General features: G+C 47.5%; 1 protein-coding gene across 4 annotated transcripts in view; it reads right to left on the bottom strand.

Annotated features, from left to right (window-relative positions):
- The window catches only part of LOC141917798 (tyrosine-protein kinase Fer-like), a 216,578-nt gene that overhangs the window by 170,899 nt on the left and 19,661 nt on the right, over positions 1–26,018 (bottom strand). For all 4 annotated transcript variants that reach the window (XR_012621465.1, XM_074811324.1, XM_074811323.1 and 1 more), the window contains exon 4: positions 17,903–18,002. Coding sequence is in view for 3 of the 4 variants with exons in the window: in XM_074811324.1 (XP_074667425.1) it covers positions 17,903–18,002 (100 nt within the window). In the remaining variant the exon portion in view is untranslated. The remainder of the gene's footprint in view (positions 1–17,902; positions 18,003–26,018) is intronic.

Raw genomic sequence — 26,018 nt, 5'->3', positions numbered from 1 at the left:
ACCTGGAATCGACTACCCCAGGGGTGGAAGCACAGCCCCACTATTTGTCATGGACTAATTCAAACTGCACTGGAAAAGGGTGATGCCCCTGAACATCTACAGTACATCGATGACATCATTGTGTGGGGCAACAAGGCAGAAGAAGTGTTCAAGAAAGGACAAAGAGTAATTGAGATTCTTCTGAGAGCTGGGTTTGCCATAAAGAAAAGCCAGGTCAAGGGACCAGCACAGGAGATTCAGTTCTTGGGAATAAAATGGCAAGATGGACGCCGCCATGTGCCTATGGAGGTTGTCAACAAGATAGCAGCTATGTCTCCACCGACCAACAAGAAGGAAACACAAGCTTTCTTAGGACTTGTGGGATTTTGGAGGACGCACATTCCAGGTTACAGTCAGCTGGTGAGCCCTCTCTATCAAGTAACCCGAAAGAAGAACCATTTTGAGTGGGGTCTTGAGCAACAACAAGCCTTTGAGCACATCAAACAGGAGATAGCTCGGGCGGTAGCTCTTGGGCCTGTTCGGACAGGACCAGATGTGCAAAATGTACTTTACACATCAACTGGGGAGCGTGGCCTCACATGGAGCCTCTGGCAGAAGATACCAGGTGAAACTCGGGGTCGACCATTAGGATTTTGGAGCCAGGGATATCGAGGATCAGAAGCCCACTACACTCCAACTGAAAAGGAGATACTGGCAGCATATGAGGGGATTCGAGCCGCTTCCGAAGTTGTTGGTACAGAAGCACAGCTCCTCTTGGCACCGCGATTGCCCGTACTACATTGGATGTTCAAAGGAAACATCCCTTCTACACACCATGCAACCAGTGCTACCTGGAGTAAATGGGTAGCGTTAATCACGCAACGAGCTCGACTGGGAAAACCCAACTGTCCAGGAATCCTGGAAGAGATCATGGACTGGCCAGAAGGTAGAGATTTTGGAGCACTGCCTGAGGAGGTGGCTCGTGCCCAAGAAGCACCACCATATAACGAGTTACCAGAAGATGAAAGGCGGTATGCTCTGTTTACTGATGGATCCTGTCGTGTGGTAGGAAACCATCGAAAGTGGAAAGCTGCTGTGTGGAGCCCCACAAGACAAGTCGTTGAGGCCACTGAAGGAGAGGGCGAGTCAAGTCAGTTTGCAGAAGTAAAAGCGATCCAACTAGCCCTAAAGATTGCTGAACGAGAAAAGTGGCCAGTACTGTATCTCTACACTGACTCCTGGATGGTGGCTAACGCCCTGTGGGGGTGGCTACAGGAGTGGAAGAAGACCAATTGGCAGCGCAGAGGTAAACCCATCTGGGCTGCTGCACTGTGGCAGGACATCGCTGCCTGAGTGGAAAACGTGGCTCTAAAGGTACGTCATGTAGATGCCCACGTGCCCAAAAGCCGTGCCACCGAAGAACATCAAAACAATGAGCAAGTAGACAAGGCTGCTAAAATTGAAGTAGCTCAGCTGGACCTGGACTGGGAGCGCAAGGGTGAGCTATTTGTAGCTCGATGGGCCCATGAAACATCCGGGCATCTCGGGAGAGATGCAACGTACAGATGGGCTCGTGATCGAGGGGTGGACCTGACCATGGAGGCCATCTCACAGGTCACTCATGAATGCGAAACATGTGCTGCAATCAAGCGAGCCACACGAGTAAAGTCTCCCTGGAACAGAGGGCGATGGCTGAGTTTTCGATATGGTGAGGCCTGGCAAATGGACTATATTGGACCATTGCCACGAACACGCCAAGGCAAGCGCTACATACTCACCATGGTGGAAGCAACTACTGGTTGGCTTGAGACGTACCCTGTAAATCATGCCACTGCCCGAAATACCATCTTAGGTCTTGAAAGGCAAATTTTATGGCGACATGGTACTCCTGAAAGAATTGAATCAGACAATGGGACCCATTTTCGAAATGATCTCAAACTCCTGGGCAAAGAAACACGGCATTGAGTGGGTGTATCACATCCCTTATTACCCACAAGCGTCTGGAAAGATTGAAAGATACAATGGACTATTGAAGACTATGTTGAGAGCATTGGACAATGGGGGATGGAAGCACTGGGATATAAATTTAGCAGAAGCCACTTGGCTAATTAATACCAGAGGATCTGTTAACCGTCCTGGTCCTGCCCAAACAAAACCCCTTCATACTGTGGGAGGAGATAAGGTCCCTGTAGTACACACGGGGAAATGGCTGGGGAAGGCAGTGTGGGTTGCTCCTCCCTTGGGAAAAGGCAAGCCCACTCGTGGGATTGTTTTTGCTCAGGGACCTGGATGTACTTGGTGGGTAATGCGGGAGGATGGGGCTACTCAGTGTGTGCCTCAAGGAGATTTAACCTTGGGGGGGAAATAATCTGTGGGCTGAGTTGTATGTTGCAGGAAGTGATGGAGGAAGTAGGAACGACGAAGAGTGAACCAGATACGTGCGATGATGACCCAAACCTAGCCGGTGCTGGAGTCCAACAGTCAAACATAGTGCTCTGTCCTGAACATCCATCTTGACAGATGGGAGCCAAGTCACTGAACATCTGGAGGAGTGAAGAAAGCTTACGGAATGGATAAATGAGTGTTATGTGGGACCTGGGCATGACGTAAATGGTATGGAATAAGGGGTGGAGACTGTACTGGGTCTGGCTGAGCCAGAATTGGTTTTCCCCTGCAGCAGCCCTCATGGTGCTGTGTTTTATGTTGGGAGCTGGCAGGGTGTTGATAGCACACTGGTGGTGTGGCTACTGCTGAGTGGTGCTTACACAGCACCAAGGCTCTTTCTGACATTTCCCCCCCACAGTGGGACGGGGTGGGCAAGATCTTGGGAGGGGACACAACCAGGACAGCTGACCCCAACTGACCAAAGGGATATTCCAGACCATATGACGTCTGCTCAGTATAAAGGTGGGAGAAAGGAGGAAGGGGGTGGGGTCACCCTTGGTCCTCCGAGGCAACCACTACGCGTATGGGAGCCCTGCTTCCTGAGAAGGCCCGACATCGCCTGTTCATGGGAAGTAGAGAATAAATCTGTTTTCTTTTTTTTGCTTCCGCGCGCAGACCTTTGCTTCGCTTTGCTTATATTAAAACTGCTGTTGTTTTACCCACAAGGGTTGTTTTGTTGTCCTATCTTATTTTCTTTCCCTTCTTTGCCCTATTGAGAAAAAAAGGGGAAAGGGGGGGAAGTGATAGAGCGACTTGGTGGGTACCTGGCATTTAGCCAAGGTCAAACCACCACACTGGCGTTTGGTTCCGCAGCAGCCTTCCCCAATGCTATTAATTGCTAACCCCGATCAAATGACTCCCCTGATCCGGGGCTTGCCGGACTCTTTGAAATCACATGCAGTACAATTACAAGATCGTTTGCGGAATGCATTAGCCCCACGAGGGGGGAGACGGGCAGGGGGAGAAGCCATGACCTGGGGAGAGATAGCTCAGGACTTAATAAATTACGTCCGGAGAATAGGCCTTACCGGGGGAACGGGTAAACCTAAGCCCTCGGTACGCAGAGTGGAACAGCAGGAAAATCCGCCTCCTTCCCCTCCGCAAGTTTTAAGAGCAAAGAGAAACCTCTTGTGGACTGAGGGAATTGGACAGGGGATTCCCCGAGAGTTAATGGATGGTATGCCTGCTACAGTTTTAGAAAAGCTCATTCGAGCCTGGAAAGACAAAAGGAAGCTGCCCCCCCCTCAACTGAGCAGACCTTTCGGGCAAAGGGAGGGACAGAACTGAAAACTAACGAGATGGTGGTAATTGCTTCTCAAACACCAACTGCCCCTGAAGAGGACTTGATTGATTTAGGGTCAGGAAACTGGATGCGCCATCCCCAGTAAGTGAGCCGGGGGATGGTGGGTGGGTCCACTTAAGGAGGCTCACAGAGAATACTAAAGGAGACTTGTTGATTACCTTTCCGCTCGGTCCCCTTAAAACTCCAGTTACATTTCTAGTAGATACGGGTGCTCAGATCTCAGCACTCCAAGCGGAGGTTGCCAAGCGCAATGGCATAATTGCTGACAAAAAGCAGATCTGGGTTACAGATGTTTTCGGGGACTCTAAGCCACAGCCGACTGCTCGGGTGAAATGCTGGTTACCTGGGAATGAAACTGCAACAGAGGCTATTATGATCCTGGGAAATTTCCCCACAAATATCCTGGGACTTGACCTGTTGGGGAATGGCTTAAGGAACAGGGACATGGCTCCTTAGACGACTTGACCACTGACATTTAGCATGACTAGGCCGCACTTGGCATATGTTAGGCCTCACTTGACATAAGTTAGAACATAAGAGGGTAGGACAAGGACGGAGCGACCTTGACGAAGTGGTAAACAACTTTTAAGGCAAGGAGCCAGAGAAGGGAGGATTTTGAACGGAATGCGAAAACCGCAGGGGGGCCGAGGGGGCCGAGATATTATAATGCTGCTTCTTAGATATCACCAATTAGATGATGATACATATACATATTAATGTGGAAGGAGATAAAAGGGATCGTGTATCCAAATAAAGTTGGAGCTTGCTTATTATTCATATTGAATTCGTGCCTTGCTTCCTTCACTCTTCGCAGGTGGTGACCCCGACGTGATACGGCCAACGGGGCGAGACGAGTGAACTCAGAAAAGCACTGAGAGCGGCGCTCAGCGACCAAAAAATCCAACGCCTTGTTCCAGAGGCAGGGTTCGGGTCGTCAGAAGGCTGAAAGCTTTGTAAGGAGCTCGAGCTGATTTCTGATTGCAGTCTGAGGGCGCTTACCTAAACGACGGAAAACGCCGCCATAGGAACGGCCGTGAGTACCAGACCATGGAACGCAAGGTAGCGCTAAAATTGTTAGAACGCTTTTTAGAAAAGCGAGGCGTGGGTCCTCTTAAGGACCTCGCTGGACTTCTTGCATTAGGCAAGGCGAAAGGACATTTTAAGGACCCTGATGCAATGTTTGATGAGAGTGAATGGCGAGACTATGGGGACACCCTGTGGAATCTGGTCATTGATGATGATAAAGGTGCCAAAAAGTTAATGAAAACTTGGCGAGAGGTGATGAATGCTATCAAACAATATAAGACTGAGAAGCGGGTCGCAAACGCTGCGGCCGCCAAATTAGATGGAGTGGGGGGTGGAGGTGAGATTTCAAAACCGGGAAAGATAATGCCTGGTGTGGATTATGTGTCTCCCCCACCTACGGGAATCCCTGTTACAGTGCGGCTTGCTCCATCTGCCCCCCCCGCTGGCAGCTCTCCACCCTCGACATCGGCAGAGACTCCTTTAGAAGAAGGCTCTCCCCCTCAAATCAGCAGAGAGCAGCCGCCTTCAGCGCCAGTAAAAGAAGGGAAGTCACTACGTAAAACCAGACTAATTGACTGGGATAAGGTAGCTCAGCAGGCATTGCAGGAGGGTGATTCTAGTGCCGTGGAAGCCCTGGAGCCACAGGCATTCCCCGTTGTTTATCAGCGTTGGGATGTAGATGGGGGCAAAATGCAAGCCACCCATGAACCCCTCGATTGGAAGCTATTGAGTCAATTGCAAGCTACCGTGAATGAATCAGGGTTGCACAGGGAACCCACACAACAGATGTTAAATTATATCTGGGGTCGAGGGTTGCTGTGCCCTGAGGATATAAAGGGGATTATGCGACTTATACTGACACAGTCTCAGCTGTTGCTCTGGCAGGCACATTGGCAGCGTGCCAGTGACATCTCAGCCGCACAGTTACGCGATTTGAATGACCCCATAGCTCACGTAACCGCTGAGCAGCTTACGGGAACGAGACCTTTTGTCACCGTGGATATGCAAATGCAATTAGGTCCCCATATCCTTGCAGACTCCATGTGCCTTGCACGCGCAGCCTTGCAGCGCATCAAGGTAAAGCCCCCTTTCCCCTCATACATGTCACTCAAGCAGGGAAAAGACGAGGCATTCAGCACTTTCATCGATCGTGTAACAGAGGCGATCCAGCAAGCTGATATACCCGATTATATGAAGGCATCAATGTTGAGACAGTGTGCGCTGGAGAATTGTAACTCTGCGACAAGGGCTATACTAGTTACCCTTCCCGCAGATGCCACTATAGAGATGATGCTGGGAAACGATCACGACGTGCAGCAGCCACATGGAATGAGGATGGGCAGTGGAAACACCAGTTATTGGAAGCACACCCAGAAGACTCCCTGCAGACGTTGGAATTAGCCGCAGTGGTTTGGGCTTGTGGCCAATGGATTAATAAAAGACTGAATATTGTCACAGACTCCTTGTATGTTGCCGGTGTAGTAAACCGTATAGAGGGAGCGAGAATACGGGATATAGGGAATAAAAGACTCTTTGAGTTATTGCGGCAATTACAATCGGCGCTCATGCAGCGGACAGAGTTGTACTGTGTTATTCACATCAGGAGCCACAAATGGACTGATGGGTTAGGGGAAGGCAATGACCGGGCCGACCAGCTGGTTTCTATGGCCGCCCCTGTCAGTGACTTTGTAAAAGCAAGGGAGTCGCATGCTATATTTCATCAGAATGCTCGAGGGCTGCACCACCAGTTTAATATCACAATGGAGGAGACTCGCGGTATTGTTCGGGCATGTGCTACCTGCGGTCATCATGGCCCAGGACTGGGAACTGGGGTGAATCCAAGAGGTCTGGGTCCCTGCGAACTGTGGCAAATGGATGTTACCCATGTTAATGAATTTGGGCGGTTGAAATATGTACATGTTACCATTGATACTTACAGCAGATACATATGGGCTACCCCCCAGACGGGGGAGAAGGCATTGCATGTAACACGCCATCTTACCAGTTGTTTTGCTGTTATGGGGGTTCCCAAAACCATAAAAACTGATAATGGGCCTGCGTATTGCAGTGAGAAAGTGAGGAAGTTTTGTCAATTGTGGGGTGTTAAGCACATAACAGGGATACCACACTCACCCACCGGTCAGGCTGTGGTAGAACGGGCCAATCAAACCCTGAAACGTTATTTACAAAAGTTTAAGGATGTTACTGATATTGCAGAAAGGGTGTTGCAAACTGTTTTTGTGTTAAACCATTTATGTATTTTTTCCGATCAGGGGCTCCCTCCTGCGATGATACATGGGGGAGCAGTAAGTGAAAAAGAAAGAGAACCGATGTATGTGATGTATAAAGAACCAGAAACGGGAATGTGGAAAGGGCCAGCGGAGGTGAAATATCTGGGGAGAGGTTATATGTGTGTCATTACAGGAAAAGGACTCCTTTGGGTACCCGCCAGGTTCACCAAACCAGCGCTGAGAGAAGATCGTGAAGACAAAGAGACTCATGAAGGTGTGAAGGATCAATGACAGACGTGAAAGGACTATGCTCTTCATGTGGTAAATGTTATCCCTGGGTGTTGACTTGCTGTTGCAAATGCGGTAGGAGAGTTTGGCGTAGGTACGACAAAAGGATCAGCCGGTGCGACTTCTGTGTCTCGGAAGCCTACCATCAAGCTAGGCTGTTAGTTGGCCTATTGTCTCGCACACGCGAAAATAGGCCCAGCAGACTGCGGTCAGCCTACCAAGACCTGGTAGACGACCAGCTAAGCCAGAGGGTCACTGGTGAAGTTTTGCACATAGAGTGTGGTGAGGGAAATCGTGTACCTATTCTTTGGTCTGTGCCTGAAGAGCAATGGCAACAGACCAAGGAGTACTGTTGCCGACGTTTTCGTTGGAAGCACAGGGAAAAGGTCGGGTGTTAATAGCAACATTGATGATGATGGGGCTGATGATAAGAACAGATGCCATTGTTAAGACTGATGTTCGGACCAATATGTGGGTAACCTGGGCAAACCAAACGGGACAAGATGCATTTTGTCTTAGCTTACAATCTGCCTCTGATCCATTTCGAACATGTTTGATTGGCTTTCCCTATTTTGACCCTAAGGATTTTGTAGATTATGTTAATTTAAGTAATGTAACCCGCTGGAATAGCACCAATGTGGTTCAGGAGTGTAAGAGCCAATATAATAAGACGGGTACTTGCACCACCATAAGGTCCGGAACGTGTGACCGTGCGAAGTTTAATCGCACATGTATGAAGATAGCATGGGCCCAGCACCAAGGTTTACTCATAAATTCTCTAAATAAATCCTCCCCACTCCCCCTACAGGAATTAGAATTAAAAGGTTCTATGCCCGCTAGTCAACAGAGTGAGACACAGACCCCGTGGGGCTGTATCTTTTTGGCAAGGTATATACCCCAACCAGGCATGCCCCATTACTGGCTGATCGACACTAATGACTACGCAACCAATGTGACTCCCACCTGGCCTCCCTTCTCCGCTTGGGGCAACTATTGCCACAAGGCGGAAGGTGACCCGGGCGAAGCTCTAGACAGTAACGGAGAGGGCATTTGGAACAACGGTTCCGCCAAACAGCTACCCCCCGGGTACTTTTTGGTCTGTGGAGATCGTGCTTGGGGTGGCATTCCACAGCATCCCGCTGGAGGTCCATGTTATCTTGGTAAGTTGACATTATTTGCCCCCTCTATTCACCAAATACAGCTTCACAAGCGATCGCGGTGGTCACTAGTAGGCTTAAGTAGCAACTGCAAAGACGATGTGGAATTGTGGTCGTGCTCAGAAATATTTTTTGCTTCACTGCTTGCACCTGGGGTTGCTGTTTCTAATGCTTTAGTGAACTTAGAAAAACTTGCTTGTTGGAGTATTAAACAATTTAACCTCACCTCTGAGATTATCTCAGCTCTCCTTACAGATGTGGATAGCATAAGACACGCCGTATTGCAGAACCGAGCAGCTATTGACTTTTTATTGTTGGCTCAAGGGCATGGTTGTGAAGATTTTGACGGTATGTGTTGTATGAACCTTTCGGATCATTCTGAATCCGTACACAAAACCCTGACGGTCCTGAGACAGAACATGGAACACATCAAACAGCACCACGGCGGCTTGGACGAGTGGTTTCAAGGACTGTTTCAGGGATGGGAACTATCAGGATGGGCCGGAAGCCTTATTAAGGAGTTGCTACGCTTTGTTGTTTTTCTTAGGATTATTTTGCTGATTCTGTCCTTATGTTTTTCTTGTATTAAGTGTTGCTTTGTAGGTATGAGCAGTAAGGTTTTAGTCGTCCAAAAAGAAAAAGGGGGAATTGTTGGGGAATGGCTTAAGGAACAGGGACATGGCTCCTTAGACGACTTGACCACTGACATTTAGCATGACTAGGCCGCACTTGGCATATGTTAGGCCTCACTTGACATAAGTTAGAACATAAGAGGGTAGGACAAGGACGGAGCGACCTTGACGAAGTGGTAAACAACTTTTAAGGCAAGGAGCCAGAGAAGGGAGGATTTTGAACGGAATGCGAAAACCGCAGGGGGGCCGAGGGGGCCGAGATATTATAATGCTGCTTCTTAGATATCACCAATTAGATGATGATACATATACATATTAATGTGGAAGGAGATAAAAGGGATCGTGTATCCAAATAAAGTTGGAGCTTGCTTATTATTCATATTGAATTCGTGCCTTGCTTCCTTCACTCGTCGCATTGACCTATTGAAGGGACAAGCTTGGGTGGATTCAAAAGGAAGGGAATGGAAATTTGGGTCCCCAACTGCCTCTATAAGAGTTTTACAGCAAGCGCCTGCGCTTCCTCCTTCTAAAACTGTTAATGTGAAACCTTACGCCTTACCGTTAGGTGCAAGGGAGGGGATCACTCCGGTAATAGCAGAGCTGCGGGAGCAAGGGATAATCGTTCCAACTCACTCACCCTATAATTCCCCAGTGTGGCCAGTCCGTAAACCTAATGGAAAGTGGCGACTGACAATTGACTATCGGCGATTAAATGCCAATACAGGTCCTCTAACAGCTGCAGTACCTACATAGCTGAACTGATTGCAACCATACAGGAACAAGCCCACCAGATCTTAGCAACTATTGATGTAAAAGATATGTTCTTTATGGTCCCCATACAGGAGGCAGACAGAGATGGCTTTGCCTTTACATGGGAAGGCGTGCAATTTACTTTTACACGTCTCCCCCAGGGATACTGCCATTCGCCGACCATCGCTCATTATGCACTAGCGCAGGAGCTTGCTCAAATCCCTCCAAGGGAAGGGGTCAGGGTATATCAGTATATCAACGATGTACTGATCAGTGGCTCTGATGCTGCTGCAGTGGGACAGATCCAGTCAGGAAATCAACCTGTCCACTTGCTAAACAACCAGGTGGATTATATTGGCCCTTTCTGGCTCTCCAAGGGAAAACGCTCTGTATTGGTGGGGGTGGAAATAGTATCGGACCTAACCCAAGCAGAAGCTGTATCTCGAGCAACTGCAGAAAATACGGTGAAGGGGTTAAAACGCTGGTTTAGCTGCTTGCCTAAGCCCAAATCGATCCAATCAGACAACGGTAGTCACTTTACTGCCGGGGTGGTTCAGGAGTGGGCTCAAGATGAAGGAATCCAGTGGATTTTCCATACTCCATACTATCCCCAAGCAAATGGGATTGTGGAACGCACCAATGGACTTCTAAAGCAGGCCCTAAAACCCCTCGAACCAGGATGGCCACAACGGGTGCCAGATGCAGTAATGAAGATAAACAGCCGGTGGGGAATTAATGGGTGCCCACGACTTACCGCGTTCTGTCCTAAGCCTCCGTCCATACTCGCCAGGAAAAAAGAGACTAAAGACCCTGCAAACCCGCTCCATTATCCTGGACAACCTGTTCTAGTAGACTTGCCCACCGTGGGGCAAGTACCCCTAACCCTAAAAACTCCCATCAATATTTGTTCATGGGTGGCTACTGATGCCCATGGGAAAGAATACCGCATCAATACCAGGGGGATTGTCCCTTCTTTCTAACCACCATTGTTTTGTTATGTATATATGTGTTTTACAGGGCATTGATCCTGGACAACAGGAGACCTATGTTACTTTTAGCACTTTCAATGGTTGTAGGCATTATCGGCTAGTTATTATTTGTAATCTGCTTACATTATTATATAATTTGTGGAATCATACCTGCTGAGTGTGGAATAAATCACTGCCAATCAATTACAATCAACAATCCAGGAAATTTTACAGGTACATCTAATGAGTTCACTTATTGGAAGGCTAACCTGGAGTTGTGCCTTAAGTTACCTTATTGGGAATCACCTCCAAAATAAAGGAAGCCTGTGAGTCACCTGTGACTGCAAACTGGTGCTTGCAAATACCAAACAGATTACAGTGCTCACTCATATAACTGGATGTGGTCCTTACAACACCACATCCACCAACAGCAAAATGCAGTCATCAAAGACTAGTTGAAGGGGTCTGATCCCACAAATTAAGCATTAATGAATTGTACCTGAATATTAGATTGTATTCCCATTTAAATCCTTATAGACCTGCTAATGGGATTGTGTAACCTCAAATAGTTTTAGAAAATTTAACTTAGCAATTCTATGTACTAACAAGGTATGCCTTTAAGGAATTAAAGGTGCAGACCCAACAAGCATCTAAGATGGCGTTGCAGAATCCGGCTAGCATTGCTGAAGGAACATGGACTGTGCATTATGCCGAGTCTAACTGAGGGAGAATGCTGCATCACCATCCACGATGCCACCACCTCTATAGAAGAGACCCGTGCCATGATGAAGATGATCACCAATGGGAAGAGAGAACCTTTTTATTGACTGATGGGCTGGTTTGATGGATGGAACCCTGGGTCATGGGTCACATCACTGGGATCCTCAGGACTCACGGGGCGGGGAAGATGGCTTGTAAATATTAGTATTGTGATATTATGCAATTTTTTGCTTTTAATAGTATGCCTTGCAGCAATTAGCTATATGCTCTCTCACCTTCTGTCTTCCTTTTCCCTGTACCTTTTGAGATCACAACGGTCAAAGAAGAACTTGGAGTGTTTGAGTCACGGGGTGGGATGTGAGAGACGAGAAACCAGGCCTGCGAGAAACTAAGAAAAACAGCCTGAGAAAGCAAAAGTTGAGGCTGATCGAAGAAATGCCTCAAACACTCGCAAGACAAAACTATGAGTCCCAGGGTGGATGGTGTGGAGGTCGAAGCTGATAAGGCTGTCCGAATAACACAAGATGGGGCTGGAGGAGGGAGCCCTGTGGAGACAGGACAGCTCTGCTCTGAGGCACCTGGCCAAATTTCAAGGGCCATCTGTCCGGTGAATGACCTTTGCTTCATTATCCACAGAATGCATATTAAAGTTAACACCCCTCAATATGCTAACGAGGGCTAACATGATCATGCTAATTACATCATCCCATGAAACACCTTACCCCTCCCCGTACATGGGATACGTAGGTATGTGGGTCGACCTAGGGGACAGACCCAAGGAAAGTGGGTATAAATCAAGAAGGGGGCGGGGGGGAGGGCCCGGGCGGCCCGAGAGAGAGTGCAGTGAAGCGAAGAAGACGGATGCCAGCGAAAAAGCCGGCTGCCTCCTGTGCCTCCTGGAACCCTCGTCGGCAGGATCAGCTCAGAAACCCAGACCGGTGATCTGTATTTCCCCATTCCCTCTATCTCCCTCTTTTCCCTTTCCCATTAAGCAATGCAAGGCATATTATATTGCTTGCCACAACTTGCTATATACTTAGCCAACTATCGTGTGTTCAATTAGTACATTGTGGGTAGTTAATAAATGTTTAGACTTGGAGACTTGTTGTCCGCTCCATTGGGGATTTGCGAATCTGAGTCACTTGTCCCCCTCATCTGAGCGGGACGTGACAGCTTTACCTATTAAACTGTCTTTATCTCAATCCAAGAGTTTTCTCACTTTTACCCTTCCAATTCTCTCCCCCATTCCACTGCAGAGGAGTGAGCAAGCAGCTGTGTGGTGCTTAGTTAGTGGCTGGGGTTAAACCATGACACTGTACTAGTATATTTTCAAATCAGTCATGCTTCCCTGGTATACCACGTTTACGTGGCAAGATTTCGGTAGTGGGGTGGCTACTGTGAGAAGATACCAGCTGCTGCCTCTGTGCTAGAGACATTTCTATCCATCTCCAAAATGGATCTACTGCTAGCCAAAGCTGAGCTAGTCAGTGAAGCTGGTGGTGCCTCTGTGATAACAATATCTAAGATGGGGTAAAAAACACTGCACAGCATCTGTGAGATAAAGGAATGAGAAGAAAAACCTGTGAGAAACAATTCTGCAGGCACCAAGGTCAGTGAAGAAGGAGGGGGAGGAGGTGCTCCAAGCACTGGAGCATAGATTCCTCTGCAGCCCATGGAGAAGACCATGGTGAGGCAGGTTGTCCCCCCCTGTAGCCCATGGAGAGGACCACACCAGAGCAGATATCCACACTGCAGCCAATGGAAGACCCCAGGCTGCAGCAGGTAGATATACCCTGAAGGAAACTGCAGCCCATACAGAGCCCACACTGAAGCAAACTCCTGGAAGGAACTGGAGCCCATGGAGAGGAGCTCATGCAGGAGCAGGTTTTCTGGCAGTAAGTGCATCCCATGGGGGACCCATGTTTGAAGCAGTCTTATCCTGAAGAACTGAAGCCCATGGGAAGGACCCACATTGAAACAGTTTGTGAAAGACTAGCCCATGGGAGGGACCCCATGCTGAAGCAGGGGAAAAGCGTGAGAAGGAAGAAATGGCAGTGTTATGAATGGACTACAACCCCCCCATTCCCCATCCCAATTGCACCACTCGGGTGTGGGAGGAAACATGTATAGTTAAGTGGCAGCATAGAGGCTTGAAAGCAGACCTTGAAGAGATGAAATTGTGTAAAATGAGGAATACACAAATGATTGTGAACTCTTATAAATTAAAACATGGAAAAATGTTAAGGCAGGTCATAAAAGAGTTGAGTGAACAACTAGTAAAATAGTAACAAAACTGATAATAAATCCTATTTCAAATACACTGGAGTTAGGAAGCTTGTCAGAAAATTTAAAGAACCTGTTGATGATCATTATATAAAAGGAACTGGTAGGAAAAAAACTGAAAGAATTTTTTGGCATCTGTGTTCTTTATGAAAGACCTTCAGAGATTTCCTTGCTGTAAAGAATATGAAAGAATCAAAGAATCACTCTCTGCTGAGGTGTCAGAATAAGAGGTTACAGAACAAATGTAAGAAGAAATTACCAGGACTCTACAGTGCTTAGCTTTAGAATTTTAAAAGAACTTTGAGACACAATGAAAAATGTGAATATTTATAGTGATGCATATGGGGAAAAACTATCCAGGTTGTCCCCCTGCAGCCCATGGAGGACAACACTGGAGCAGATATCCACCCTGCAGCTTGTGGAAGACCCAATGCTGAGGCAGGTATATAAGCCCTGAAGGAAGCTGCAGCCCATGGAGGGCCCACACCAGAGCAGGCTCCTGGCAAGAGCTGCAGCCTCTGGAGCAAGTATTCTGGCAGGAACTGTGGCCTGTGGGGGACCCACACTGGACCAGTCTGTTCCTGAAGGACTGTACCCCATGGAAAGGGCCCATGCTGCAGCAGTTCTTGAAGAAATACAGCTCAAGTAGGACCCACATTGGAGCAGTTCATGAAGGACTGTATCCCACGGGAGGGACTTCACGCTGGAGCAGGGGAAGAGTGTGAGGAGGAAGAAGTGGTGAAAACAAACTGTTAGGGACTGACCACAACCCTCATTCCCCATCCACCCTGAACTGCTCAGGGAAGGGCAGAAGAGGTGAGAACAAAGAAGTGAAGTTGAACCTGGGAAGGAGAGAGACATGAGGGGAAGGTGGTTTTAATTTTGTCTTTGCTTCTCACTATCTTACTCTGTTATTAATTGGCAATAAATTAATCATCCCCAAGGCGAGTCTGTTTTGCCCGTGACTGTAATTGGTAAAGGATCTCCCTGTCATTTTCTCAACCCACGAGCTTTTTTCATCTTATTTTCTCCCCCTGTCTTACTGACGAGGGGGAGTGAGAGCAGCTTAGTGGAAACCTGGCAACCATCTAAGGTTAACCCACCACATCAGTTAATCAGGAAAACATCAAAACATTACAGTTCCTGAATAGCCAAAACACTCCTTGACTTCAATGGGAAAGTTTGGTGCATAAGGAATGAAGAATAATGACCAGAACTAGAACAGAAAGAAGAAATAAAAAGAACATATTAGATCACAACACCCTGTTATAATTTTATTATGTACTATAAGTTCCCATGTTATGTAGTTACTTGGGGACAAACTCCCAATTAAAGCAACATAGAGGACAGATAGGGAACTAGATGAAATTAACAACTGAGAATATATTTACATTTTTTAAATGAATGTGAACACCAGTTAAAAAAAAATAAGCTAAACAGTGCTAAATATAATTTCTCTTATCCAATACCATTTTGTCTTTACATGGTGTAAAGGTATATGGAAGTAGAGTGTCTGCTCCTTTAAGGGTATCTGGTCAAAGGAGCCATAAACAAAACCATACAGACACAAACCTGAGGGACAAAGGATAAGGGAGATGGTGATAGGAACAAACCTGGCCAGTCACACTAAGTGGTTTGGATACCTGGAGTGTGAGAGTGTTTGTTCCTTCAGCTGGAAAAGGAGAGGGGACAGACACACACAGACATAAAACCTGACCAATTAGCCTTAACAAAGACAATAACCAGAAACAAACCTGGTCAGTCACACTAATTGATGGGCTATCAAGAAACTGCAGGCAAACTATCAAAGGTCACAGGTAGAATGGGGCCAGTCAGTATTCTTGTCTGGCTGAGCCCTGCACCTGATCACCATAGTCTATATTATCTTCTTATATCTTCTTATTAAATATTTTCTTAGCTATCTCTCTGAATAATCTCCCTCTGTCTCACATGTGTGTGCTAGTGAGACCTGTGAGTGGAATTTTGTGCCAGCTACTGGAATCAGATAGGGGGCATAGGTACAATGCAGCCTGTGCTGTCAGCTACTAAAAAGAGCGAGGGTCCCAGCATCAGTAGTTGGAGGGGGCCATAGATCTCTAGGTCTAGGTAGGGTCCTACAGACTTTGTGCCTGGAATGCCAGCTACTCAGTAGGATCAGGGAGTGAATTTAGTGCCAGCTATGGGAGTCGGACCAGGGGTGTAGGCATCCCATGGCCTCTGGTGTCAGCTACTAGAGCGGGAATCTTTAAATTCCAACCACTGGGACAGGAACAGCATTTCTCCTGAAAACCAGCTATGGGGAGGGACCAGTATGAGCAAGGTACTCAGTGCCAGCAGCTGGAATAGGACTGCATGTCACAGCCCCTGTGCCTGGTGTCAGCTGCTGGTGGGGGCCAAGTGTCTGTATCCTCCCCAAACCTAGTGTGCATGTGTATTCACTAACAAATTTCAAGCTGGACTAGCTGGCAAGTAGGAGACCTTAGGTCTGTGCTGGTATACCTAGGGGGACTTACAAGTACAGAGTGCCTATGGGATATGTATGTGCATGCTTGCTAGTGAGCATCAAGGGAGACTACCCAGCAAGTAGGTTAATTTTTTTCATAGTAGCTAGAATAGTGCTGTGGTTTGGATTCAGTATGGGATTGGGTAGAAGAATGCTGATAACACACTGATGTGTTCAGTTGTTGCTCAGAGATCAAGGACTCTCCAACTCCCCATGTCCTGCCCGTGTGCAGGTGCACAAGAAGCTGGGGGGAGCATGGCCAGAGCACCGGACCAAATTGACCAATGGAATATTCCAGATCATGTAATGTCATGCTCAGTACATAGAGGAGGGTCAGCTGGAAAGGAGGGGGTTCTCATTTCCAGGATTGCAATTGCAGGATCCTGGTATTTCAGGATTGCTAGCTGGGAACAGGCTGGGTATCATTTGGCAGGTGGTGAACAATTACATTGTTCATTACCTGTTTGTACTTTCTATTATTGTTTTATTTTATTTCAATTATTAAACTGTTTATCTCAACCTATAAGTCTCCCTTTCCACCTCCAATTGTTCTCACCCATTTCCCCCCACCCCCCCACCCCCAGCAGGGGAGGGTGAGCAAGCGGCTGCATGGTGTTGGCTGCTGGCTGGGTTTAAACCACCATACAGTCACTTCCCTCAGCCTGGGCAGAGACACCCCAGGTCCCTGGGCACACAAGGCTGAGCTCCAGAAGCCAGGCAGGAAGAAGTCCTTGGCCAGAGATGCTGGAGGAGGAAGCCATGCTCTTAATATCCCTCAACACATTTATCAGTTTTCACCCAGAATTTTGGACAAATGTGGAAGGAAACAATCTTTCAGCACCAATATCTACTATACTGCACTATGAATAGTACAACAGAACCAAGGACAATAAGTATCATTTTAGGCAGGCATACAAAAAGTAAATATAGATTTTGGAATTATATTTACACACTGCCATCCAATTAATTTTCTTTAAAGAAAAAGAAAATAATCTTAGAGAGGCATATAAAAACCCCACTGATCATCAACAAGATATTTTGACAGACAGTAAAACAAAGTCTCTCATTTACTTAATCATTAGTACAAACGAACAGCAATCAAAAGCCATGCAATTTGGACACACCATTCCCTTAAAAGCTTTTAAACATCCCAGCATACCAATGAATTCTTCTCTCCCTTTTGCTTAAGGTTAAACAATTCATATCCATTCTACTAAGTGTCAAGAATTGGTGCTGCTGCCACTGCAGCAACCATAGAGGATCACAGGATGCAAATAGGCTGCAGCTACAATGTAGATGAGACAGAGGTGCAATCTGCTTACCACTATTACTGTTGATTCGAGTAGTTTCACATTCCGAATATGTCCACCGAAGGAATTATGAGTTTAAAACAAAGCTACCGTTTATTTTAAATAAGGGCTATCAATAGTTTTGATTTTTCAAAAACAGTACCATCAAGTATATATGACAACAATTAGCCTGTCTTAATGCACTTTGGTTTTTTAATATTGCAATTGAGTTGCTTAAAATGAAAACATTATCTTGTTTCACTGTAAGTTTAAGTACATTCTAAAACTACAATAATAAATAGATAAAATTAATACAAGTCAGTCATACCTTTAGCCACAGCTTCTTTATACTTGTCTTTGGCAGAACTGACTTCTTTTATTAGTTGCCTATAGCTAGATTTTAGTTTCTCCAATTCTGTCTTCGTGACCTTTAAGAAAACAGAAATACAAAATGTATTAAAAATATTCAACCTCAATATTACAATTAATCTTGTCATTAGTGAAAAAGAATTACAGGATTTATTTTCCACAATAATTACATTCAATTTTTTCATTAGCTTGAAGTTATCTTAAAAGGCTATTACCTGTTATACTGGGTCTGGCTGAGCCAGAATTGGTTTTCCCCTGTAGCAGCCCTCATGGTGCTGTGTTTTATGTTGGGAGCTGGCAGGGTGTTGATAGCACACTGGTGGTGTGGCTACTGCTGAGTGGTGCTTACACAGCACCAAGGCTCTTTCCGACATTTCCCCCCCCCACAGTGGGACGGGGTGGGCAAGATCTTGGGAGGGGACACAACCAGGACAGCTGACCCCAACTGACCAAAGGGATATTCCAGACCATATGACGTCTGCTCAGTATAAAGCTGGGAGAAAGGAGGAAGGGGGTGGGGTCACCCTTGGTCCTCCGAGGCAACCACTACGCGTATGGGAGCCCTGCTTCCTGAGAAGGCCCGACATCGCCTGTTAATGGGAAGTAGAGAATAAATCTGTTTTCTTTTTTTGCTTCCGCGCGCGGACTTTGCTTTGCTTACATTAAAACTGCTTTTGTTTTACCCACAAAGGTCGGGGTTTTTTCCCTATCTTATTTTCTTTCCCCTCTTTGCCCTATTGAGAAAACAGGGGGAGGGGGGGGAAGTGATGGAGCGACTTGGTGGGTACCTGGCATTTAGCCAGGATCAAACCACCACAGTCTTTTTTGGCACCAAACGTGGGGCAAGACAACAGCAGTTTTATATTAATTGTGCTATAGCTATAGCAGTTAGTAAGCGACAAGCTCTTGTGCTGGTCACGGGTTTGTTTATTGCTCTGCTTATCTTTATTTTGCTAAGCTCGGGAACATGCTGGAAGAAATTGGGAACATCATGAGTGGTTTTATTCTGCAAGCTCCCGAAGTACTTATTAATCCTTATGTTAGCTCTTTGATACTGTTCATTAATGCTATTCGCCTATTGTGGGCTGTGTGGAGCTCGGTAGGTTTTTGGTGTAAGAGAAAGCAAATTTTGGGTGAGAGAATACCAAAATGTGCCCTGAGGCGGCCTGTCCCTGGGTGGCAGGGGGAGTGGAAGGATTTGGGCAGATTCCTAGGACGGTTATCACCTCCTGTAGCCTGGGATCTTACCCCTGAACAGGCAAGCAACCCCGCAAAATCGACACAACACCTGATAGAAGGGTGCCTTGTCTATCCCAGTGAAAATCAGCAACTCCCAGCGCTGTACTGGGGCCTGGCCTGTGCTTATCGAGCTGCAGTTCAGTGCTCTCAAAGGACTGTGGTGGAGATGGGAACTCAAACAAAAACAACAACAGCAGAGATTGCCCCAGTAGTAAAAAAGAAACAGTGGACAAGGAGAACAACAGGTCCATACCCTCGATTAATAAGGGACGAGAAAGAGGAGGAAGAAGCGGGTCCTTCAGCAAAGGGGTCAGAAGAGGGAATAACAGAACTCAAACAGGAGGCAGAAACTACCCGGTCCCTGACGTCATCAGAACTGCGAGATCTGCGGAAAGACTATAGCCGCCAGCCGGGTGAGCGGATTGCTGCCTGGCTGCTTCGATGCTGGGATAATGGGGCTGATGCTCAGCAGCTGGAAGGTAAGGAAGCCCAACAGCTGGGTTCCCTTGCTAGAGATCGAGGAATTGAAAGGGGAATTGGAAAAGAAACAGCAATTTGCAGTCTGTGGAGACGGCTCCTTTCAAGTGTTAAAGCAAGATATCCTTTCAAGGAAGATCTTACGGACAACTCCCCAGGGAAGTGGGCTACTGCAGATGAAGGTGTCCAGTACCTGAGAGAATTAGCAGTGCTGGAAGTCATCTATAGTGATCCAGATAATGATGAAGCCCCTGAAAATCCAGAGGATGTCCTGTGCACACGGGCCACGTGGAGGAAGGTGATTAAAGGTGCGCCATCCTCGTATTCTGCCGGCTTGGCTGTGATGTACTATCCAGAAATGGACGTGGGAGAAGGACTAAGATGTACACCAACTGTGGAGGCAGTCTCTTCCTGGCTTCAGAACTTTGAAGAGAGTCTTGGTACCTCCTCATCTCTACGGGCGAGTGCCTTAGATGTCAGGAGCACCCCAAGAAATCGGTTCTCTTCCACCCCAGTCAGAAGGAAAGGGAACCCCAGGCACGTGGCAAACTTTGGTTCTTCCTGCGTGACCAGGGGGAGGACATGAGGAAGTGGCATGGTCAACCCACCTTTAAGTTTGAAGCTCGTGTACATGAATTGCGAGGAAAGACCCCTGCCAAGAAGAAGACATCCAAGAAGGTTGTTAATGTAGCTGGTGTGAAACCGCAAGAAAGTAATCAGCGATCTCCCAGATACAGGAAGACTGAGATCACCTCCCTTGGCCCTGATGAAGGAGTTTCTGGCCTGGCACAGCAAGGGTCAGACAGTGAATACTCTGACCAAGAACAGGAATAGAGGGCCCCTGCCTCCAGCCAGGAGGAGGAAAGGGATGATCGGGTGTATTGGACAGTGTGGATTCGATGGCCTGGCACATCAAATCCACAGAAGTACCAGGCTTTAATCGACACCGGAGCACAGTGTACATTAATGCCATCAAGTTATAGAGGGGCAGAACCTATCTGGATCTCAGGAGTAACAGGCGGATGTCAAGAACTGTCAGTACTGGAGGCCGAGGTTAGCTTGACCGGGGATAAGTGGGAAAAACATCCCATTGTAACTGGCCCAGAAGCCCCTTGTATCTTGGGCATTGACTACCTCAAGAGGGGGTATTTCAAAGACCCAAAAGGATACCGATGGGCTTTTGGTGTGGCCAGTGTGAACACAGAGAAGGTCAAACAGTTGTCTAATCTGCCTGGCCTCTCAGGAGATCCTTTTGTTGTAGGACTGTTGCGAGTTGAAGAACAACAGGTGCCAATTGCTATGAGGACCGTGCACCGACGGCAGTATCGCACGAACCGAGACTCTCTGGCTCCCATCCAAGAACTGATCCGTCAACTGGAGACCCAAGGTGTCATCAGTAAGACACCTTCGCCTTTTAATAGCCCAATATGGCCAGTGCGAAAGTCTGATGAAGGGTGGAGGTTAACAGTAGACTATCGTGGCCTGAACGAAGTGACGCCACCACTGAGTGCTGCTGTACCAGATATGTTAGAGCTCCAATATGAACTGGAGTCAAAGGCAGCCAAGTGGTACGCCACAATCGACATCGCCAATGCATTCTTTTCAATTCCTTTGGCAGAAGAGTGCAGGCCACAGTTTGCCTTCACGTGGAGGGGTGTCCAATATACCTGGAATCGACTACCCCAGGGGTGGAAGCACAGCCCCACTATTTGTCATGGACTAATTCAAACTGCACTGGAAAAGGGTGATGCCCCTGAACATCTACAGTACATCGATGACATCATTGTGTGGGGCAACAAGGCAGAAGAAGTGTTCAAGAAAGGACAAAGAGTAATTGAGATTCTTCTGAGAGCTGGGTTTGCCATAAAGAAAAGCCAGGTCAAGGGACCAGCACAGGAGATTCAGTTCTTGGGAATAAAATGGCAAGATGGATGCCGTCATGTGCCTATGGAGGTTGTCAACAAGATAGCAGCTATGTCTCCACCGACCAACAAGAAGGAAACACAAGCTTTCTTAGGACTTGTGGGATTTTGGAGGATGCACATTCCAGGTTACAGTCAGCTGGTGAGCCCTCTCTATCAAGTAACCCGAAAGAAGAACCATTTTGAGTGGGGTCTTGAGCAACAACAAGCCTTTGAGCACATCAAACAGGAGATAGCTCGGGCAGTAGCTCTTGGGCCTGTTCGGACAGGACCAGCTGTGCAAAGTGTGCTTTACACATCAACTGGGGAGCATGGCCTCACATGGAGCCTCTGGCAGAAGATACCAGGTGAAACTCGGGGTCGACCATTAGGATTTTGGAGCCAGGGATATCGAGGATCAGAAGCCCACTACACTCCAACTGAAAAGGAGATACTGGCAGCATATGAGGGGATTCGAGCCGCTTCCGAAGTTGTTGGTACAGAAGCACAGCTCCTCTTGGCACCACGATTGCCTGTACTACATTGGATGTTCAAAGGAAACATCCCTTCTACACACCATGCAACCAGTGCTACCTGGAGTAAATGGGTAGCGTTAATCACGCAACGAGCTCGACTGGGAAAACCCAACTGTCCAGGAATCCTGGAAGAGATCATGGACTGGCCAGAAGGTAGAGATTTTGGAGCACTGCCTGAGGAGGTGGCTCGTGCCCAAGAAGCACCACCATATAACGAGTTACCAGAAGATGAAAGGCGGTATGCTCTGTTTACTGATGGATCCTGTCGTGTGGTAGGAAACCATCGAAAGTGGAAAGCTGCTGTGTGGAATCCCACAAGACAAGTCGTTGAGGCCACTGAAGGAGAGGGCGAGTCAAGTCAGTTTGCAGAAGTAAAAGCGATCCAACTAGCCCTAAAGATTGCTGAACGAGAAAAGTGGCCAGTACTGTATCTCTACACTGACTCCTGGATGGTGGCTAACGCCCTGTGGGGGTGGCTACAGGAGTGGAAGAAGACCAATTGGCAGCGCAGAGGTAAACCCATCTGGGCTGCTGCACTGTGGCAGGACATCGCTGCCTGAGTGGAAAACGTGGCTCTAAAGGTACGTCATGTAGATGCCCACGTGCCCAAAAGCCGTGCCACCGAAGAACATCAAAACAATGAGCAAGTAGACAAGGCTGCCAAAATTGAAGTAGCTCAGCTGGACCTGGACTGGGAGCGCAAGGGTGAGCTATTTGTAGCTCGATGGGCCCATGAAACATCCGGGCATCTCGGGAGAGATGCAACGTACAGATGGGCTCGTGATCGAGGGGTGGACCTGACCATGGAGGCCATCTCACAGGTCACTCATGAATGCGAAACATGTGCTGCAATCAAGCGAGCCACACGAGTAAAGTCTCCCTGGAACAGAGGGCGATGGCTGAGTTTTCGATATGGTGAGGCCTGGCAAATGGACTATATTGGACCATTGCCACGAACACGCCAAGGCAAGCGCTACATACTCACCATGGTGGAAGCAACTACTGGTTGGCTTGAGACGTACCCTGTAAATCATGCCACTGCCCGAAATACCATCTTAGGTCTTGAAAGGCAAATTTTATGGCGACATGGTACTCCTGAAAGAATTGAATCAGACAATGGGACCCATTTTCGAAATAATCTCATAAACTCCTGGGCAAAGAAACACGGCATTGAGTGGGTGTATCACATCCCTTATTACCCACAAGCGTCTGGAAAGATTGAAAGATACAATGGACTGTTGAAGACTATGTTGAGAGCATTGGACAATGGGGGATGGAAACACTGGGATATAAATTTAGCAGAAGCCACTTGGCTAATTAACACCAGAGGATCTGTTAACCGTCCTGGTCCTGCCCAAACAAAACCCCTTCATACTGTGGGAGGAGATAAGGTCCCTGTAGTACACACGGGGAAATGGCTGGGGAAGGCAGTGTGGGTTGCTCCTCCCTTGGGAAAAGGCAAGCCCACTCGTGGGATTGTTTTTGCTCAGGGACCTGGATGTACTTGGTGGGTAATGCGGGAGGATGGGGCTACTCAGTGTGTGCCTCAAGGAGATTTAACCTTGGGGGGGAAATAATCTGTGGGCTGAGTTGTATGTTGCAGGAAGTGATGGAGGAAGTAGGAACGACGAAGAGTGAACCAGATACGTGCAATGATGACCCAAACCTAGCCGGTGCTGGAGTCCAACAGTCAAACATACTGCTCTGTCCTGAACATCCATCTTGACAGATGGGAGCCAAGTCACTGAACATCTGGAGGAGTGAAGAAAGCTTACGGAATGGATAAATGAGTGTTATGTGGGACCTGGGCATGACGTAAATGGTATGGAATAAGGGGTGGAGACTGTACTGGGTCTGGCTGAGCCAGAATTGGTTTTCCCCTGCAGCAGCCCTCATGGTGCTGTGTTTTATGTTGGGAGCTGGCAGGGTGTTGATAGCACACTGGTGGTGTGGCTACTGCTGAGTAGTGCTTACACAGCACCAAGGCTCTTTCTGACATTTCCCCCCCCACAGTGGGACGGGGTGGGCAAGATCTTGGGAGGGGACACAACCAGGACAGCTGACCCCAACTGACCAAAGGGATATTCCAGACCATCTGACGTCTGCTCAGTATAAAGCTGGGAGAAAGGAGGAAGGGGGTGGGGTCACCCTTGGTCCTCCGAGGCAACCCCTCCGCGTATGGGAGCCCTGCTTCCTGAGAAGGCCCGACATCGCCTGTTCATGGGAAGTAGAGAATAAATCTGTTTGCTTTTTGCTTCCGTGCAGGGACTTCGCTTTGCTTACATTAAAACTGCTGTTGTTTTATCCACAAGGGTTGTTTTTTTTCCTATCTTATTTTCTTTCCCCTTTTTGCCCTGTTGAGAAAAAAGGGGGGGGGGGGGGGGAAGTGATAGAGAGACTTGGTGGGTACCTGGCATTTAGCCAAGGTCAAACCACCACACCTGTTCTATTAAAGCCAAAACAAATACATGTAAGGGATGAAACTGAGGCCTGAAACAGTTTCCCTATTTGCATCAGTGCAGTAGTGTTAACAACAAATGTTTAGGAAACATAGTTTATATCATAAACTTTAGTACATTTTAATCAAGTAAAAAGGAAAAAGCACCAAAAGATACTTATTAGAATCGCACTAGATGAAAAAGTTGTATACACTATTCTAAATCTCCACCTCAACACCAACCACGTCATTGGAAGAAAGAAACAATGCTTTTCCATCTCTCAGTAGAGCTTTCAGAGTGATTTTTTTTTCAGACCTGATTTTTGACAGTTGCAACTAACCTTTCCCCAGAGCACCTGAATGAAACTGATTCCTGTCAGCTTCACTGCCTAGACACAGCAATTCTCAACATCAGCAGGATGACTGACATCAGTTTTTATTCAACTACTAACAGAAAAGGTCCTGAACAGCTCTACCTGAAGACTTAATATTTGGTTTACACTTGATATATATTTTAGAATAGGGACTAGAATCCCACTTCCACCCAAAACATTCTCGACAGTAAGGAGCACTCATTAACAGAAGTTTTTAAAACTCTGATCCCCAAAGATATTAAGGGATGTTCTAAGTGGCCACCGCCTCCACCAGCTTCAGAGCCCAGGGATTCCTTCTGCCAAGCCACTGGAGCTCAGCCCAAAGACCTGGGGATCTCCATCCCAGGCTGATGGATGTGGCTGCTGCTTTTCTATTTGCAAGTACAACCAGTGGCAAAGCTGAGCGTGCATCCCAGACACACGCAGAGGGCTACACAGACTGCCACAGACAAGGTACTGCCTTTAACAGCCAGGACTCGCACAAAACAAGCACAGACAACCAAGTCCCCTTCCTCCTCTGCAGCTGGTAAGGACTGAACGTCACCAGTGAAAGTGCACGCACACCACACAATTCACAAGCACATTCACAGATCCCTTGATGAGCACACAGCCCCTCTGTCCCTCCATGTATTGGGTTTACATGGCATGGGTAGCTTCTGTGAGAAGAGACTGGGGCTGCCCCCAAGTCAGACAGAGCCAGATCCATCCAGCTCCAAAAGAGACCCATTACTGACCAAAGCTAAGCCAATCTGCAACACAGGCGGTGCCTCTGTGATAACATATTTAAGAAAGGGTAAAAATCACTGCACAGCAGCTGTGAGAGAGGGCAGTGAGAAAAAAACATGTGAGAAAAAAACCTTCAGATACTAAAGTCAGTGAAGGAGGAGAGGGAGGAGGTGCTCCAGGCACTGCAGCCTGTGGTAAAGACCATGGTGAAGCAGGTTGTCCCCCTGCAGCCCATGGAAGACCATATCAGAGCATATATCCACACTACAGCCAGTGGAGGACCCCATGCCGAAGCAGACAGACATACCCTCAAGGAAGCTGCAGCCTCCAGAGAGGCACCCACACTGGAGCAGGCTCCTGGCAAGAACTGTGGCCTGTGGGGGAC

This window comes from Strix aluco, chromosome W (assembly GCF_031877795.1).
Source record: "Strix aluco isolate bStrAlu1 chromosome W, bStrAlu1.hap1, whole genome shotgun sequence".
In the NCBI taxonomy this organism is placed as follows: Eukaryota; Metazoa; Chordata; class Aves; order Strigiformes; family Strigidae; genus Strix; species Strix aluco.
Note: the sequence above shows the minus strand (reverse complement) of the source record. Positions and strands in the feature narration are given on the sequence as shown.